This window comes from Triturus cristatus, chromosome 5_1, assembly GCF_964204655.1.
Source record: "Triturus cristatus chromosome 5_1, aTriCri1.1, whole genome shotgun sequence".
Classification (NCBI taxonomy): domain Eukaryota; kingdom Metazoa; phylum Chordata; class Amphibia; order Caudata; family Salamandridae; genus Triturus; species Triturus cristatus.
The window spans coordinates 493,881,172-493,902,009 of record NC_140587.1 but is presented as its reverse complement, the minus strand read 5'-3'; the positions used below and the strand labels follow the sequence as shown (position 1 = coordinate 493,902,009).

Here is a 20,838-nt window from a genome sequence, read left to right as displayed (position 1 = left end):
TACCAGTATCATTACCCACCTAGTCGTAGGGCGCTGCCCCCATCCAGCAAAAGAGCAGAGACTGGGTGTCTGTGTTCCCTCTGAGTTTGTAAGGGAAAGGTACTGTGGGTGGGTGGCCAATCACGGTGCACCAGGAGCAGCAATGGAAAGGTTTGTGTCACATGCCCTTGCTCTTTTGACTTGACAGCCACCTCTGGGCCAAAAGCACACCAAGGCTCACCCCAATCTAAAATTTCTCGACAGTCTAACAGCTTGCCCTCATTAGATGACCTTTAACCCTCAAGTTCAATTGCGCATGCTGAAAAATCATGTACTTACCCGCAGTTTCTCCCTCACCCACTGTGTCCACTCTGTTTAGTGTACCTTGATATTTCCAACCCTATTCTGCTTTAAACTCTGCAGATGCTGTTGAACTTTAGAATGTGGTCTCCTTCATTTACCTCTAACACTGATCAACTCCACAATATCAGAAAATTAAATGTTGTCATCTCCTCTCATTTTATATTGCTCTCATAAGCACCCCAGTAGAGGTACATGGCAGATCACTCTTCTAGTGGGTCTTCTTTCCTAGGCCTTCACTCCTCACAATAGTCATCACTTGAAACAAATGTGTCTGCTTCAGTTTACCTCATATTCACCTCACTTTCTAGGCCAAAAATCTGATTAGATGACTGTCAGACTAATGACCAATATAAATGTTTTTACCATGGTTTTCATACCCATGAAGTAACATCAATGTTTGCCCTTCGTCTCACCACATGCTTGCACTTGCATTCTATGCTCAAACTCTTTGGTTCTGCCGAAGAGTTTGATAATTGTCCACCTTCCTTCAGCATCCTACCTTTTCTAGTCATTTCATTAGCTACACGTCCTTAAAAACGAGCCTCACCCTCCCTCTCTGCACTCTAAACTGTCCTTAAGGCTTTCTTTTTCACACCAAAGTTTTGCGCTGCAGGTTTGCCCCTTCACCCCAAAACCCCACAAGTGTTTGCTGTCAATATGTAAATAATTTGTGTAGATGAATGCGTTAAATCTTATGACCCATTCATCAACCTCTTCACTCCTATAGCTATTTAAAATGTTTTCGTCATCCGTGTTTGCTATGTACCATGATAATTGCTATGCACAGTGTTTTCGTCGTAATTCCTCATGCTTTTTCTCGTATAAATGTAAATCGTTCAGAATAGAAGTTACAAATGGAATTGAATTTTATTTATCAAGCCACAAGAATGAAATTACAAAAGACTTATTGTCATGCTTTACTGCTCACTTGTTCTCAAATCCCCATTTTACTTTCGAATACTAGCATTAAATTCCAGTTCTAGCGAGGATTGTCCTGCTTCATGTCTTTTCTAAAGCTGTTAACCAACGTTTTATTTGCATCAAAACATCAGCACACCTAGAATTGGCAGTCCCAATCTGTTCCAGTTGTGTTGCATAGACCATGCATTGTTATATTGCCTTACACTAACATAAATGTAAACTGTTACCCTTCATAAATATGGATCATTTATAGAACACACACTAATAATTGAATTGTTTCTTGCCTTTTATAAAATGGTATTTTAATCTGATCTATATATTTCTCGTAGTTTCACGTTCATCGTAAACAATCAATCTAACTGCCCGCAGCTTCCGCTCTTCAGCCATCAAGAAACTTGTCCCATTGCTGTTGCATGCATTTACTGATGAGTTTGAACCTGTTTTCTTAAGCCAGGGCCCTTGTCCAGTGTCTCTACAAGCTATGAAACAATTAGGTAGTAGGGAGTGAGACTTGAGGTTTGCATCCTGTTCCGAGTGATAGATTGTTTTTCACTCTCCCAGATCCAGTCCATACCATCCTCTGGAACATAATCTTTCCAGTTACACTTATGAATCACCCACGTTGTCCTTTATTCTCTTTGCCACACAGTTCCCATGCAATGTTAGCACCCAGGATAACCCTACTAAATTGTGATAGAGTCCAGGTACATTTTTTGTCTATGGGCACCTAACTGTATTTCCTACTGCAAAGAAATAATGTCCCTAGGTACAGTGACAGATTTCAAAATAGTGATTTTCTTTTGACTCCCCCGCCCCCCCCTGGAAATGTTTCTAATACTTATGGTGTTTTATCTATTGTATATTTACGTATACTGTGGAATAAAAATATTTTGACTCCATTGATTAAAAAAAATACAATGGTCTTTTTGCACTCGCTCTGTGAATCAAAAATTGTTTGCTACTCTAAAATTTGGGTCTAATAAGGCGAGTGGTCAAAGTGGCCCTTTTGGGGTTAAATGTGCCCATTATCCTGAATGCAAATGTCATTTCTCAGAACCATAATAACCTATTAATATGAATCTTTTCTCTCAAGGTTATAGACAGGTTGTTTTTCAGACAATTCCACAGCTAAACTACCTCGATGGGAAAAATCTTTTGGGTGAATCGGAAAATTTTGAAGAAGATTTTATGGATTTACCAAATCTAGATTTTCTGGAAGAATTTGCTTCTTTGAACTCCGACCATCTTGAAGGAAAGGTACTCCAGGTATTAAAAATTTAATTTAGTGTTCACCCATCAATTTATATATCATTTATTTTGACTGCACTTACACATGTTCCATTTTTTTCCAGAGTGCTGCTAACCTACCTGTTACAACTCCTCGCATCAATGAAGTTTTATTGCGGTATAGGCAGCATAATAGAGTCCCAATACTAAGCACTTTAAGTTCCAGGAAGGATGCTGACACATCATCTGATCCAGAAGCAACTACAAGTGACGATGTTGATAAAGTTAACAGAGAGATGAGATTGAAAAAACTGGAGGATCAAATTGCACAGTTATTGCAAAAGGTAACAAAAAAACCAGTATGCGTTACTGAAAAGTAATGCGGGTAAAAGGAATGTGAATACTGATAGAATTTCACTGGGTAAGTAAAGGCAAAAAAAAAAAAAAGCAATCCGAAAGGGGATAACTTTAAAATATGCTGGTGGGAGTGAAGTGGACATATACAGGCCCCGCATCCAGCCTTTCCAGGTCAACAGGATAACAAGTTCCCCACCATTTTTCCAAGATTTTCCAGTACACAAGTCCATCCCACCCAGACAAAGGCCTTCTCCTCCTTCAGTGGAATCTACATGTTGAAGGCCTTCACATCCAATGAAGTGAGCACTGGCTTCTTCCCACAGTTTTGGCTTTTTCAACAGAGTGGGTAAATTACCTGGTTTCAAAATATTCAATGGTGGATCCGTCCGGGCAGCACTAGTTCAAACCTATTAGACAGGATTTTCATCTAGATTTTAACATCTTTATTTACCAGTATAATACACGGTGCATAGAGTACTTTGTCTCGTTCCTTTCCTTCTTCATATCGCTGCTATATCCGCTTCAGACATCATAGGTGTATGCATGCCTGTAGATCTGAACAAGTCTATTAATGCAGCCCTTTGCTGTCTCAAGCATATTGTAGAATTGACCCGAGAACCAGTCTGGGATGGGAGCTTTAGCTGGTTTTATCCCAATAATGGGTCTGAATATCAAAGTTTAAGTTAGTTGTGCTACCAGCTACTTCCTAAACAATGTAACCTCCAGTAGTTATGAAAACTATGCAGGCTGTGGCTGGCTTCCCCCAACTAATATCCTAGTCTCAGTAGAAGTCCTCAAACACGTCAGCCTTCACCTTGTCCTTGTATGCTGTTTTGCATAAAAAGGAGTAATAATGTTTTTTAGGGTTCAAGGATGGGTAGTATATAGAGGTGGCAAGGGTGGTTTAGGGATGAATAGTTTATAGGAGGAGTAAAGGACATTTCTCCAGTATTAGGGTGTCTTTCATAGATTCACATGCTTGAATATTCCCCGTCGTCGGAGTGGGAGTCCCACGGTAAATAAAATAGCAATATATATATATATATATAGTAAAATATATACATAAGTAATCATATAATTAGTGCATATAGGTGTAAAACACACATAGTGTACCTATAAGAGAAAAACTCCATAGGAATACAATGGAGAGAGACAAAAGACCTTTGTAGTCTATCTCTGTCATTATGTAAGTCCGAACTCCAGCCAATCAGGCGTCAGCCCCTCTCTAGAACCTTCTCCTCAGAGCTTCTCACCTCAGATTTTCTACCGCACGTCGTGTGACAGGGAGTCTCCCTGAGCTCTGCTCAGTTTTTGTCAGTAAGGATGTCTTCTAGTAAGAAATCTTTGTTCAGACCATGTTCTTCATGTGGAAAGCTGCGTTTGTTCTCTGAGGACCCACACAGTAAGTGTATTTACTGTTTATATCCTGACCATGAGGTGGCAAAATGTAAATTTTGTAGAACTTTTTCTACAAAAACTCTAAAGGACAGAGAAGGCCGCCTGCTATTATGGCTACAGAGACTGAAGGACAAGGATAACCCACTCTCTGATGTGGAAAGTCTCTTTTCTGGTCGTTCCCAACCAGCCTCTAAGCGCAGTAGTGTGCAGGAGTTACCATCTCCTTTCCTGAAGAAGAAGAAGCTGGCTTTGCCTCTGATAACTGCCACCTCTCTGGTCTCACCTACTGCATTGTCGCCTAAGGGACACTGTTCTCAGGCTGCTGAGGCGTCTACTTCCTCTGGGAAAAAATTGTCAGCCTCGTCGACGATGCTTCCGACGACGAGATCTGCTGTTTCTACCTCGTCGACGGTGACCCCGACGACGACGTCAGCTGCTTCGTCGTCGACGAGCGTTATGTCGACGTTATCCTCGTCGACGATTACCATCAGTTCTTCAAGGGCGGTGACTTCTGTTGTGCCCATTATTTTGACGTCGACGAAGAAGGCAAAGGTTCCGTCGACGAAGACTGGGTCGTCGACGAAGACGTCGTCGAGCTCGTCGACGCCCGCTCCGTCGGCGAAGAAAAAGAAGATCTCGTCGACGACACTGTCGACGGTGGTTCCGTCGACGAAAGCCTTGTCTACGAAGACCTCGACGACGGCTCCGTCGGCAGCGGCTCCGTCGACGGTGGCTCCGTCGACGGTGGCCCCGTCGACGGTGGCCCCGTCGACGGCGAATCCGACGACGGCAATTTTGTTGCCACAGACTTCGTCGACGATAATTCCGTCGACCATCATTCCGTCGACGACGGCTCCATCGACGAGTACATCTCCACAGACATTTGTAAGGGTACAAATAAGAGGTGTTGCGTCTACCCAGAAAACAAGAAGGGAACAACAGCCTCAGCTAGCTTCAGCGTCGGTTTCGTCTTTAGCTGGAGTTTCTTGGACACCGTTACCTCCTACTGTGGGCCCGGATAGCCAGGAACATAATATTCCTGTGGGAGATGCACAGCCTCCCTCACCATTATTTGCTACGGATTCGGATCAGGAGTCCGAAGGGTTACCGGAGTCTTTCGGAACGGCACAAAGTCCATCCGACTTAGTTATTAAGTGCCAGGATGTCAGTAGTGAGGATGAGGATCCGGTATATATACACCAGGCCCCTCCGAAGCATAGAACGGCGACCCTTCCTTTGTCGCTCATTACTAATCTCCAACGCATGTTGGACGACTACAACCAACGGTTCCCTCTATCCCCTCAACGTTCAGAGGTTCCGTCAACCCCGGTGATTCCAGCAGTTGTTCCACCGGTACCTGTAAATCCTGCTCCTCAGATACCGCCTGTACCGCCACGACAGGTTCCGGAAAGGTTGTTGCCTCATTATGAGCCTGTAGAGGAAGGCCCTCAGGACACAGAAGAGGGTGAAATCCCAGATGATGATGGGGATGTAGATGACAATGATGATGATATGGCGGAGTGGGACAATTACCAGGCACAAACACCATCCCCCTCACAGATAGTAACAGGGGATTCACCTCCAGTGGACATAGCCAACTTTCACCAACTGATGGAAAGGGCATCACACCGTTTTAAGTTAACAACGGAGCGCAGGGAGGAAGATTGCTTCCTTTATGACTTCAAGAATCAACCTTACAAACAGACTCATGCTATTCCCATAGTTGAGTTTATTTGGGAAGAAGGCAAGAAATTAATGCAGACACCGAATACCTTGCCAGCTCAGGTGCCTCGATTGGAAAAGAAATATAAGGCACCAATAGGAACCCCAGCATGCCTCACGGGTCAGGCTAAACCTGAGTCGGTCGTTACGCAGGCAGCGCAACGTAAGGCGAAAAATCCGGCATCTTCTATCACCTCACCTCCGGATCGTGACGGACGTCGGATGGATGCCATAGGGCGTAAATTCTCTTCTATGGCCTCTACGGTGGTTAGAGCTGCTAATGCCTTGGCCATCCTGGGACGATATGACAGACAAGTTTGGGCTGATATCTCGGATGTGGTTCAGGAGTTACCAGAGCCATCTAAAGTGGAGGCAATGAAGTTGCTCCAAGAGGGAGAAGCGGCATCGGCGGAAATAATCGATTGTGCAGTGGACATCGCCTGCATGGGTTTCCGTCAGCTTGCTGGAGCGGCTGTTCTGCGTAGGCAAGGATGGTTAAAATCTACATCCTTTCGTCAGGAGGTTCAGTCCATGATCCTAAACATGGCATATGACGGAGAGTCTTTATTTGGGAGCCATGTCGATGAGGCTCTACAGTCCATAAAGAAAGACACTGAAACAGCTAGATCACTAGGAAACCTTCAATTTCAGCGGAGTAATTTTCGTGGTGCACGCGGACGCGGCACCTCCTCAAGTTTTCGAAGAGACAATAAACAATACAAACCTTACAATCAAGGGTCCAACCGTTACTCTTATGGACAGCAACAGCAAACATCACGGCAGCAAACCTCCAAGTCATATAGAGGAAAATCTTCATATAGAGGAACCGCATCAAAGAGACAGTGACTCTTACCGGATGGACAAGGTTGGAGGTCGAATCTCTCTGTTCTTTTCCCAATGGTCCTCCATCTCAAAGGACCGTTGGGTTTTGGACATTGTGAAGAAGGGACACGCCTTAGAATTCACCAAATTCCCTCCTCCCACTCCACCCTCCGGACCACCACCAGCTCACATGAAAGAACTGTTGCATCAAGTACGACTTTTAAGGCAAAAAGGAGCTATAGAACTGGTACCAGTGTCTCAGAAGGGAAAAGGTTTTTATTCCCGGTTCTTTTTGATCACAAAGAAGAACGGAGAGTGGAGGCCCATCCTCGATCTAAGAGCACTAAACAAATATATAAAGAGCCAATCCTTCCGTATGATGACGCTGGTAGACATCTTGCGCTTACTCTTGCAGGAAGATTTTCTGGCGACGATAGATCTCCAGGATGCCTATTTTCATATCCCTATTTTACAGCGGCATCGAAAGTTCCTGCGTTTTCGAGTGGGTCAACACGATTACCAATTCAAAGTGTTACCATTTGGCCTGCGCTCGGCCCCTCGAGTGTTCACGAAGGTACTGGCTCCAGTAATAGCGTATTTGCGCCTCCAGGGAGTGCAAATATTTCCTTACCTGGACGATTTTCTCCTGAAATCTCAGTCAAGCACTCAACTGCGACAACACACTCTTCTGTGCCAGAACGTGCTTCGCTCTTTAGGCCTGTCCGTCAATGTGGAAAAATCCCAACTTCATCCGTACCAACAAAGAGATTTCCTGGGCGCAACTCTGGAGACTGTGTCAGCGAAGGCATTCCTCTCCCAGGAGCGTCTCAAAAAGATGCTGCGACTGGTGGCTCTGATCAGATCAAGAGAGTCAGTTTCTGTGAGACTATTAAAATCATTTTTGGGGATGGCGTCATCATCCATTGCCTTGATCCCTCATTGCCGGCTGAGGACACGTCCTATTCAGGAAGCTCTGGATGCTCAGTGGCGTCAGGTAACGGGATCTTTCCACGACTTGATATGTGTCACAGATCAGATAAAGTCAGCACTCGCATGGTGGGCAATTCCAGCCAACTTGACGGAAGGCATGTCCTTTCTGTCGTTGCCACCGGACAGAACACTCACAACGGACGCCTCATTGGAAGGATGGGGCGCACATTTGGAGGATCTCTCTGTGAAAGGAAGATGGTCAACACATCAAAGATCTTGGCACATCAACAAGTTGGAACTGATGGCGATTTTTCTGGCTCTAAAATCATTTCTGCCTCTGCTCCAAGGAGAGTCAGTGCTAATACAGACAGACAACACAACCTGTATGCACTATGTCAACAAACAGGGCGGAACAAAATCCCCAAGTCTCTCCAGGTTAGCTCAAAGAATTTGGGACTGGTCTCTCAGTCATCAGATCTTGCTTACGGCAGTACACCTGCCAGGAGTATCCAATGTCCTAGCGGATTCCCTGAGCAGGTCCTCCTCGTCGACCCACGAGTGGGAGTTACACCAACCCACTCTAGAGAGGATATTCCAACTATGGGGCCGTCCGCAACTCGATCTCTTTGCTACGCCGGAGAACCGGAAATGCCGAAATTACGCAAGCTGGCATCCCCACAAGGAATCACAAGGGAATGCCCTTTTGATAAACTGGTGCAATCTATTTGCGTACGCCTTTCCTCCAATACCCCTCATACCTCGGGTTCTTTGGAAGATGAGGAGACAACCTTGCCACCTGATCCTAATAGCCCCGCGCTGGCCACGGCAAGCGTGGTTCTCAGAACTGCTCCTCCTGTCCCAATGCCAACCAATCCTCCTGCAACATCGGACGGATCTGCTCACAATGAGCGAAGGGAGAATTTGTCATCCAAATCCCTCCTCACTGAGCTTATCAGCCTGGAACCTGAACACCATGAGTTCGCCCACCTAGACATCCCGCAGGATTGTAGGGATATTTTGGCCCAGGCAAGAGCACCTTCTACAATCAGGACGTACAAGTTTAAATGGAAACGTTTCTGCCATTGGTGTGCTGCTAACGGAGTCCATCCGATACATTCCACGGCAGAGCAATTGCTACCATTCTTCTTGCACCTAGCCAGTTCTGGACTGTCGCATGCAACCCTAAGGGTTTTTCTAGCAGCCATTTCACGTTTCCGGCAAGATGGATCAAGTTCCCTTTGTTCCTCAAGAATAATCCGCCAATTCTTTAAGGGTCTATTCCGGAAATTTCCGCCAGTTCGGCGTCCTCCTCCGTTGTGGCACCTCAACGTTGTGTTAGCACAATTGATGAGACCTCCGTTCGAGCCCATTCACAAGGCCGACCTAAAATATCTCACTTGGAAAGTGGCTCTACTTCTGGCACTAACGTCTTCTCGTCGTGTCAGTGACATCCATGCTTTTACCATCAAACCTCCGTTCCTGCAGTTCAAACCGGATGCTGTAGTGTTACGCACCAATCCATCATTTCTACCCAAGGTGCCTACTGACTTTCACATTAATGAGCCAGTAATATTAAAGACATTTTTTGCCAATCCTCAGACACCTGCAGAACAAAGATTACATTCTTTGGACGTCAAGCGGTGTCTTAAGTTCTACATCAGTAAGACAGCTTCTTTCAGGAAATCCGATCAACTTTTTATAGCCTATGGACGCTGTCATAAAGGACGTCAGGTTACTAAACCAACGATTGCACGCTGGATCTCGGCAGCTATTGTCTTCTGCCACCAAAGGGCAAATAAACCTCTGCAGTCTCCAGTGAGGGCACACTCCACTAGGGCAGTGTCATCATCTACTGCCTTATTTGCTGGAGTATCTTTGCAACACATCTGCAGAGCAGCTACGTGGTCGACCAGACACACGTTTACTAAGCACTACTGCTTGGCAACTTTAAGCGAGGAGGATGCTGCAGTGGGACAGGCAGTGCTGCGCAATCTTTTTAAGTAAGGTGAGCCTCTTCCTCCCGCCTCCATATTGTTTCCATATATATATATTATGCATTTACAATGTTACAGTTGTTTCTATACTGTTTTTATGCATAAGAAGATTGATTATCTATATATGTTGAATCTATTTTGGCATGGAAACAATGGTGATTGTTACTGCTAGCTATTCTATATTCAAGCATGTGAATCTATGAAAGACACCCTAATACTGGAGAAGAACAATTGTTACTTACCTGTAAACAGGTGGTTCTCCAGTATTGGTGTCTTTCATAGATTCACATGCGACCCTCCCTCCTCCCTTCAGAGGCTCTCTTCTCCTCATGCACTTTACAGTCACTCTTGTGCTACGAAAATCTGAGGTGAGAAGCTCTGAGGAGAAGGTTCTAGAGAGGGGCTGACGCCTGATTGGCTGGAGTTCGGACTTACATAATGACAGAGATAGACTACAAAGGTCTTTTGTCTCTCTCCATTGTATTCCTATGGAGTTTTTCTCTTATAGGTACACTATGTGTGTTTTACACCTATATGCACTAATTATATGATTACTTATGTATATATTTTACTATATATATATATATATATTGCTATTTTATTTACCGTGGGACTCCCACTCCGACGACGGGGAATATTCAAGCATGTGAATCTATGAAAGACACCAATACTGGAGAACCACCTGTTTACAGGTAAGTAACAATTGTTCTTAGGGTTCAGTGATAGATAATGTTTATGGTTAGTAAGCACTTTTTAGGGTGCAGGGATGGGTAGTGTATAGTGGTAGCAAGGGCTTTTTAGGGTTCGGAGATGGATAGTGTATAGAGTTGGTAAGGGATTTTTAGGGTTTAGGGATGGGTAATATGTAGGGGTGGCAAGGTTTTTTTAGGTGTGGGGGATGGGTAGTGTATATGAGTAGGAAGGGATAGGGTTCAGGTATGGGTAATATGTGGGGTAGTAAGGTTGTTTTTTTAGGGTTGAGGGAGGTGTACATTCATTTATATTTAAGCACTAAATGTAATTAAATATTTTAATTTCTTCATAGTGTTATTAGATGAAATATATTTTTCACAAAATTATTAAATAAAATTAATTTTAATAATACATATGTTGCTTGAACATGAAATACTTTGAAATACAAGAGGCCTTTGGCAAACCGGGAGCAGTTGGCTTAATTAAATAATGCTATTGGGGCACAGTCTCAGGCATAGGGTCTAAGGACTGTCTAAATTAACAATCGGTCTAACATAGACTTTTATGCAGTTATTTAAATGCAATAAAATAGTTCAGGATCATTTTTTGGTAAGGAATCTTTGGAGCCATAAATGAATGTACCGGATGAGGAATTCGGGTGGGCCTTGACTTTTTATGGACACAATGTGGCCAGTGGGTAAAGTGTCCCGATGTCAGGCATGGTGAGTGTGTGATCACTAGGTCTACTGTGTGTGCTGTGTCCCGTTTGGCTAAGTGTTCCTTAGTTCATGTGGCATCTGACTTTATGGTGTTTTGGGAATGCGCACGCCACTCCGGCCATGTGTGCTTTATTGGGGCAAATCTTTCTGGACCATTGTGGTACCGCTGCGCCTATCTGTGTGATTGATCTGGTATTTACAGTTAGCGCATTTGTCTGCTGGGTACATGCCACCCCACCTCTGATCTGTCAATCAGTGATCTTGGGCCTGGGTCTCAGGGCCTGCCTAACTACGTATTTCTGAGTCGGGGTTGACATGGAGTTCACAACGGGTGAATTTGTCAATAAAGATGCAATTTGTTTTTATACATGAATGTATCGTATTTCATATTGACATATACTTTTTCAATATTAACGCGTATTTTAAAGAGTGCATACAACACTTTATAAAACAGTATGTTAATACTCAACTGTCCGCGCGGCCTCCTGGTCTAAATTGGACCTATACTTGCAAATATCCGAACCTCCTTAACTCTGCTCATCCATACCTACTACTTAGAATGATACCCAACTACATGAAGATGTTAGTGATCAAAACCAGGCCCACTTCGTTTATGCTGCATATGTCTGCATTTGCGAATAAGACCCATGCTGACTATCTCCAATCTTATCTCTTCTATCTGACTCTACCTGTCTCCTCATGCTCCCCTCTGGGTATTTTTCCCCTCTGCCTCTCATCTACTATTATCATTTCTCTATAAGCCAAACATAACTGCGTACCATGGAATCTCAGCTGACAATATTTTACCCTTCAGCTGCACACCAAAGTACTAGATGGCACATCCATCCAGGAACAACTAAAATTGTTACCTCTCTGTATTTGTATGTATGTATATGTATGTGTATATGTGTGTGCACTTATTTAGTATAGCTTTTATAAAATAAAAATATATGAAATTAAAAATATTTTTTTTAAATATAAAAACTTATATATATTTCCAACCAACTGCTGAGAAAAAGCAAGAAATGGGCACTCAAAGAGATAAATATTCAGGCAGTATTTATTCTACAAATAAACGGACAGTTTGCTGAAAATGTATGAGCGGGGTTTTATGCCAGCTATGTGTACCTGCATTTTGGTAGAAGTGGCAACAGCAGATGCAAGCATGCCGATTGAAATATATATCTATGCAATACTTATTAACTTACCTGTGAAGTAAAGTACAGCGATGTAATTATACTGCGAATGTAATGAGCACGGTGTAAAGACTTTCTGTGCATTCACCTGCAAAGTAACAATTGACATTCTCACACAATGTTGCTATTCGAACCACCAGGATCTTTTTCAGCTGCAGGTATTTTCTTATAGCTACCTAAATCTCTGCCCTATTGGGTACATCTTGAACATTATATTTACCTAATTTGCACCTATTATATATAGTGGCTATCACTGTGAGGTCCAATAAAGTCACTGGAGATCTATCTTGTACAGTAATCTGTTCCATTTGCACCTCCTTGATCCAACTTGTCAGTCTAGCCAACTCAAATATGTGGTCTATCCAAGAGAAGGATCTGAGTACGTGTGGGGAACATTTAGTAACCCTGTTTCCCTTTATGCAGTGATTTCCATACATCCACTAAGCAGGTTGGCTTTGCCAGTGCTTGTTTCCCAAGGTTTAAAATGAATATTCACTTAATCAGGAAATAATGCTTTATGTTATCCTGATTGCATATAATTGTCTACACCTAATGTCTTTTATAAGAATTACTCATTAAATGCATCTTGAAGCCTGGTGTGACTTATGCTGTCTCTACCAATTGACATTGGTATCAGTGCACCATAAGAGAGTACATCTGCTAGGTCGCTTCTCCATTCCCAGAGACATTCCCAACCAGTTGTAAAAGAGGGAGATTTCAAATTAAAGAGTACCAACATCGCCATGAAGCTAATCTTTCTTTTCTTTTTTTTTTTTTTACTCCAAACACTCCTTCAACAATGGGGCTGGATCATAACAACAACAATCTGACATCATGTTAATCGCATTGTTGAGATTTGCAAAGTTCTGAACTGGTCTACTGGACACACCCCAGAAAAAGCAGTGCAATTTAGATCTGCATGAGAATGTTAATGCCAGATTTATGTTTAGCACAGAAAGTGTGGAATAATTTGACATTGTCTTCCTTGCTGTTCATTTTTCACCATCATACAAGGTACTTCTCGTACAAATTCAAAATATTGGCATTCCAATAGAAAACTAGTAGAAGGGAAATTTAAACTATACTAAAGTATAACACCAAAATTCATATTCCAAAATTAAGGACCTAGCCACGCCATCCCCACCTGGACTTCATTGATGTCAGAGGCGTTCAGTGGCTGGAATAATTAGCGTATGTTTGCACTTGGGCAATTAATTGTCAATACTGTCACCAGTGTCATTGATCAATGCAATTTAGCCAGAAGGTATACGATTTGTATCGGAACATCGCTTCTGGTCGTCGTAGTAGTAGTTCTAGCAAATATTCTTCATTTCTTACTAAATTGCTGTTACCGTTTGCCTTGAGTGTGTAAAGTGTTTGGTCTTTGGTCCAGTCTATTTTAAACCAATGCTTTTTTACTACTATTTAGCCTTCTAGTTCAAAAGTTGTTACTCCTGTGAAAGTGATGAAAGCAAAACGAGAGACTGATCTGACATCGGAAAGTGATTGTGGAAGTGGGAAAGAAAACAGGCGTTTGTCGAAGAAAACTAAGACCCCAACCTGTCGAAAAGCAATGCAGACTTCAAAGCAGTCTGATAACCAAAATACAAAAGCCAAGCTGTCAGACAGGTAAGTGGTTTGTTCAGATGTGGTTGCTAGTATAGTACTAAGTTAATTTCTATTTTTTTTAATTTAATAAATTTCTGGAGCACAGCTGTCACCTTACAGGTATCCTAAAAGCAGATGTTTAATGTTCTATGACAAAATTGCCCTTCTGACCTGTAACCTAGCTTTGGTTACACTGATTGTGTTCCTCTTAAAACATAACTATTAACGTGGGTGCCTGCTTTTTGGTTCTCACTGAGGAGTACTGTTGTACTCTACGTGGTATATTAGTTTATATTTATGTTGGCAGGGGTATGTTGCTGTGACTTTCTCTTCGATAGAATGTTATGATGTAATTGGAATGTTAGGGGGTTCGGTTCTGTGGGGAGTTCAGTGTGGTGGAGATGTTGGTAGTTGCTTCTGTTCTTGTTCCTTGTAGGCTTTTACTGCAAATGAAGTAAATTGAACAAAAGAAACTTGCAGAGCCTCTCTGTTTATTCGTCTTCACTCGACAATTGGCGACGAGGATGATTGGACCTACTTGATATTTAAAATTTCTGGCTGTCTTTTGAGCTCACTAAGTAGGTTTGGTGGGCAGCTGCATGAAATATTTTATTACTTCTTGTGCCTTTCCTAGGAATTGTTTATATGCCTGTGTGAGGAAGTAGTTCAACATCGATGTACTGTCTTTTACCTTATTGCTGCAGTTGTGACCTTTACAAACGCGAACGGTTCAACTTACAGACTTGTAACTCCGCTCGTGTCTTGAGTGTGCTGCTCGCGTTGTGGAGTCTTCGGCATCGATCCCATGTGCTGACGTTTGCAATGCACTGTGTTCTCTATTTTCAGTAGTACAACGCGATGTATAACTATGTGACAGCCATCTTGTGTTGTGTGCAGCTTTATTTTAGCAGCATTCTGCGGTACGGTATTTTTTTTCGGTGACTGGCACACCTATTGAGTCACACTGGGTTATTTGGTGCCTACACTTTCGGTGATCGGCCCACCGGTCTTGTTGAGTAGCAGGTTGGCCTACATTATCTATAATAGGCACATCATTTAATGCATGGGTGTCATCTAATATCTGCAGTAACAGGCACACCTTGACATTTGACGTTGGCGCTTGTAATCGTTCTATCTCACTTTTGTTACTTGTGTGGGCAATGGTTTCTAGCCAGATGTTCAACCAACCCAGATAATTTTTACAGACACCTGGTAATCCCTCTTTGGTTCAGAAAAAGTGGTTAAGATCTTTTGAGAATTATATTGTAGCAATTGATGGGAAGAATTGTTCTGCTGAACGAAAATTGGCATTACTGGTTAGTTTTCTTGGAAATGCTGCCATCAAGATTTTTGATAATCTTCAACCTGTTGAAACAGCCAAAGCGAGAGATGGGTCATGGAATGTGTATATTGAAGCCATCTGTAGATTGGAAAAGCAATTCTATGGCAGGACCGGAGTCTTCGGATTATGCCATCACTTCCTATGCTTTATTGCACAGCAGCCATTTTCAACAACTTAAAACTTGGACCAAATTTCCCAAACATCCTTGGGAAAAGGTCAAGAACAAAAACAAAGAAGGGACAACATATCCCACAGTCCATCATGGCCAATCACAGTCCAGAGACCCTCTTAGTCCACCCTCGCTGCCCTGCTCATCCTCTTTCTTTGCTGCTCAGCAGCCTGAGATGAGTGTTTTTCCTTTGTTCTCTTCATTGACTGGTTTTCTATTGCCGAGGCAGCCGCGGGACTGCGTTCTGCGTCCCGCGCCTGTCTCATAGCTGTTAATGCAGCCCTAACGCGTTGCGGCGGCTCACCTCAGGTTTGAAGCTTTCGGCCTGGTCGGGTGGGCGCCTCAACGCGCTCCCGCTGTCCCCACGCCGCAGGACTTTTGGGCGTGTCTGGAGGTTGTGTGAGCTCCGGCTCATTGGTGTCTTTCCTTGCAGTCCCGCGGGTCCGGTTTCGGGCTTACGTGGTTCTCCGCAGTCGATAGTGCATATAGAGGCGCGGTTGCCACCCCCGACAGCTAAGGGCGCTGTCACGCGGTTTCAGCGTGACAGCTCCTCTCGCTAGCAACGGCGCGCGTGGAATTTCTACTGACATTCCGTACATTCCGCCCGCCGTTGCCTGCCTGCCTACACGTCCCCTGGAGACTTACGCCCTCTTTGAGGGTCTGTACAGCTTGCTCGTGCCTCTGAACACTCGAATTATCGAGTCGGTGTGTGTGTTTTGTCTGACGCCCAGTGGGTGTATTTTGTTTGCTTTGAGCATATTTCAGAGGCACGTTTTTTCAGGCAGAATTGGGGCCTGGAGGGACACGTCCCAGGGCAGAGTCTGTGTGTGTTCTCCCTGCACAGAGTATTGGTGTCCCTGGGGCTCTTTCTGCTCCTCCTTTCATCTATTAGGGTGCTACCCTGTGAATTGCGCTGGTCCCCAGCATATTGATCTCAGTCAGTAGACTGTAGGGGGTGCCACTGTTTTTTTCCGGAGTCTTCAGTGGTTCTTTGGGTATTTTAGCATGTCCCAACAGGGAGATAATAACTGGGGGGAGGATACCCTTGACAATTTGCCTTGGGATGACGATTTCTACAACGCAGTGGACTCCTCCATCTACCGCGCCGTAGAAGTAGTCATGGGCCCCATGGAGGAGCGTATTTGCAGGAAACTCGAGCAGTTCTGTGCTCAGTGGACCCCGCCTGCGCCCTCTAACCAGAAAGCGGTCCCTACTAGTGACCCGGTCCCCGCAAAACATCCCAGGGTGGATGGTGTTGATCAAGATGCCTTTGAGCGTCTGCGGGAGGCCTTCATGGCCCGCAGCGCTTCGCAACCCCCTCCTGTAATCCATTCTCCCCCTATAACGCCCGCTGATCCGCCCAGCCCCGCTCCCGACACGACAGGAGTATACTACACAACTAGCTACAGAGGGCCATTACACCCCTCACAGCAGTACCACTTTCTTGTATTTTAACAATGACAGAGGTATCACTTCTTCAATAAATGTTTCTATACTCCCTCCAGTCATTTTTTAAGTCTCACCTTAGGACTTCGCTGCCTCTTACCCCCACGCACCCACATGGCTTTATCAAAAGATCTCCGAAAAAGTGACCCTTCGTGGGACCCGCAGGGCATTGCAGCGCCGGCCCGACGAGGAGCACCAGCCCAATGATGAAGAATGACATCGAGGGCATCATAAGGACACATTTTCCCCCACTCAGAGAGTAGTAGAACGACTATAGTTACCTTTGTTTCCTTTCTGATAGGAACAGTGACTCTCGTTGGTTAAAGGTACTCTACAAAAACAACACAGCTCACCAAATTACTCTCAACCACCCTCTCCACTATATACACCCGCAGACCCACCAAATGCCTAATTAGCCTGCTGCACGAGGAACATGATGAACAGCTATACTGTTGCTATCCTCATACAGCTAATACCAGGACTGATGACACACCAGCTACAATCCCACTAAATATTGCTTGCTCTTGTACAAAACAAAATCACACCATCAGCAAAGCACATTCTCTAAACTGCGTACTAATAAAGGCTCAATCACACTCTATAAACAAGCATCACATCTACGACCTTCTCACTGACGCACACCCTGGCTTACTCTTTACAACTGAATCATGGTTGGGAGATGATATGGCTCCAGCCTTGCATGAAGCCATTCCTCTAGGCATAAACTATCACACTCAATCGTATAGACAAAAGAGGAGGTGGCCTAGCTGTTGTGTTCAAGCAAACATTAAATATAACTTTAGCTGACAACGTCTCCATACAAGGTTGTGGAACCCTCTTCACCAGATGCAACCCTACAACATCTTCCTCCTGTAACTTCCTGCTCCTTTACAGACCTCCACATAGCGATGCAACATTCCCAGACACATTGCTAGCCACAGTTTCAAACCATATAACACTTAACTCCTACCTTTGCATTCTGGGTGACCTCAACATTTGGTTTGACAAACCCAATATGCCCTATCTGAAAACAATCATCACTGACCTAGAGGCACTAAACCTACCTCAGATCGTCTGCAAACACACACTCATCGCTAGACACATCCTAGATGTCATTTTTGCTAATACAGAACTAGTTACCTTTAAAACAATGACTCCTGTCACATGTTCAGACCACCATTTTCTTGTTTTCCAACATAAAACACAAAGCAACACCTAAAACCACTGTACATGCATCCACCTATCGACCGTGAAAGGAACTCAATTTTGAACATTTAGAAACGCAGCTAACATCCAGTACAAATCAAGACACAATAAATTATGTTCATAAACTATGAGTAGCTTCAGGAAGCTTTAGATATCCTAATACCACTAAAAACAACACAACAGAACAAAAAAAAACCTGCACCTTGGAGAAATACAGAAGTAAAAGAGATAAAACCGCAAATTAGAAAGATGCACCTGGCTCAAAACAAACACCAATCAAGACAAACTTCCCCTACAGAAATTTAACAGATTGTACAAGTCAGCAATCAAAAAAAGTTAAAAAGGATACTGTTCAGACAAAATTCGAAATGCTAAATGTGCAAATAAAGATTCCTATAAAATTCTCACCGTATTTCCAAAACCAAATTGCCTAGAATGAGCTCATCCCAGAACTCAAGAATTCACAGACAAACTGCATATCATTACACGACCAAAGCAAGCACTTTGGACTCTTATTTAAAACAAAGAAAAAACATCAGCAATTACCCTTTTCCAAAACAACAATCCAAGAGTACGCAAACCCAGCCTCTCCATTCCTTCCAACATATTTCACACAATGATTTTTGGACCTGGTCAAAGCAAGCAGGCCTGCCGGCAGCCCTTCTGACCAATGTCCACCCCAAGCATTCAAGACCATTCTTCTAGCTCCCTCTGCTGCCACACCAGTAAGAAGAATCATACATTTTTTAACTACCAGAAGATCTCAAAAAGTTATACATACCCCCATTACTAAAGAAAACAAACCTGGACCGGCTTAAACCTGACAACTACAAACTGATTTCAAATGGCCTTCTCGTCCAAACCGTCCTTTACAAAAGCAGGGACCCTTCAAGGCTCTATCATCTCACCCATGCCTTTCAACATCTACAGGAAGTCATTATCGGAACTGATCAATCAATTTCATCTCACAAGCTATAACTATGCAGATGACCCACAAATACTCCATAAACTGGAAAGCCCCAAAGACATTGGACACTAGCACATTTTCAGTTGTCTCAGATCCGTAGATCAGTGGTTGACATGGAGCCATCTCAAATTGAATGCTTCCAAAACTGAAATACTGGCGTGTGACGATTGGAAAAAATATGACCCACTCACCACCTGGCATGATGACCTGGGAACACTGCCTCAAGTATCGAAGGAAGTATGAAACCTTGGAATTACCATGGACTCCAAGCTGTCAGTGAATGCCCAAGTGGGCAAACTAGGAAGATCAAGTCTTCTTACCAAAAGAACTCTGCAATGCATCTTCCCCCACCTGGGATTTTCAATACAAGATCCAGGCTACTATCTCTCTCTTGTTCTGTCTAAACCTGATTATGGCAGCAGCCGCTGCCATGGATCATCATATTTAACAGCTATGAAAAGACTACAAAGGATTCATAACTCTGCTGCCAGGCCACTCTTCAATATAAAGCCACAAGCCCACATCCCACCTGCCTTGAAAGCACTCAAATAGTTACCGGTTGCCAGAAGATCCACATTCAAGCTGCTTTGTATCACCCACAAAGCGATGCATGAAACAGGCCAGCTCTTCATCAGGAATAAAATCACCAAATACATTAAACAAAGGAACCTCCGCTCTAGATTGGCACCTCGCCGCAAAATCCCACCATAAAAGAAAAAAACATAGGAGGCACATCCTTGTCTGTTCAAGCAGTCAAAATATGGAACTCTTTACTCCCAAAAATTAGATCCACGGATAATTACCTTACCTTCAGAAGACTACTCAAGAGTGGTCTCTTCCCCACATTACCATCATACTCAAACATAAATATACAGCATACATATCTCTGTATATAAGCATTTATTTGGACTATGATTGTTTACCTACATATGTCTATTGCTTTGTATACACATGTATAAGAAATATGTTTTTTAAATATATAGATATTTGTTAGTTATGCTTGACAAATGTACATATTACTTATGGTTATATTATTCTTTGTTTAACATATATATGTGACTGCATAAATAAATATTTTATCATATAACTATCTACAATTGCTTCACTATTGAATTACAACACTTGAAAGTCTGAGTTTATTATATACAACTTAAATCTACAAATAATACCTTCTATATATATAAACCTTTTGTGTATGTATGTATCTTTATATTTATTGCTAGCTTCTAATTCAGCATCTCCAATGCACTACCCGATATCTCACCCAATAAATCGCAATATATCCTCTTCCTCCCCTTTGACTTATCTCAAACCTCTTTGTACTACTCTCTCCAATGCTCTACCCTAATTCTTACCCTATACCTCTCTCAAAATATTCTCTACCTCCACTTACCCAAACCCCATTCTACTACTTCGATCCCCAAAATAACCCTTTCTAGACTGTCACCAATTTCCCACCCTGCACCTCTCTCAATATATCCTCTACCTCCACTCTCTCAATCATCCCAAAACCCATTCTACTACTACGATCCCCAAATTAACTTTTTCGACTCTTCCCTCCTCTACCCCTCCTTGCATCATCTCATTCCTCTTTTACTACTCAGATCTCCCAAACAAGCGTTTCTAAAACCTTCACTCTGACTCTTTCCCCCTCCACCTCCCATCTAGTCATCCCAAACCACCACCTACTGCTATGAGCTCCAAAAAAAACTAAATCCTTCAATCTTCTATCCCTCCACTATCCTTTCAATCCAAATAACAGACTAACCTGTCCACCAC

The 20,838-nt window shown here is 43.3% G+C and overlaps 1 protein-coding gene across 2 annotated transcripts in view; it reads left to right on the top strand.

Annotated features, from left to right (window-relative positions):
• The window catches only part of LRRCC1 (leucine rich repeat and coiled-coil centrosomal protein 1), a 423,515-nt gene that overhangs the window by 110,621 nt on the left and 292,056 nt on the right, over positions 1-20,838 (top strand). The window contains exons 5-7 of one of the 2 annotated variants that reach the window (XM_085605344.1): positions 2,357-2,529; positions 2,616-2,834; positions 13,751-13,950. In XM_085605344.1, coding sequence (XP_085461470.1) covers positions 2,357-2,529; positions 2,616-2,834; positions 13,751-13,950 — 592 coding nt within the window. The remainder of the gene's footprint in view (positions 1-2,356; positions 2,530-2,615; positions 2,835-13,750; positions 13,951-20,838) is intronic. The other variant, XM_085605345.1, reaches the window with a different exon arrangement.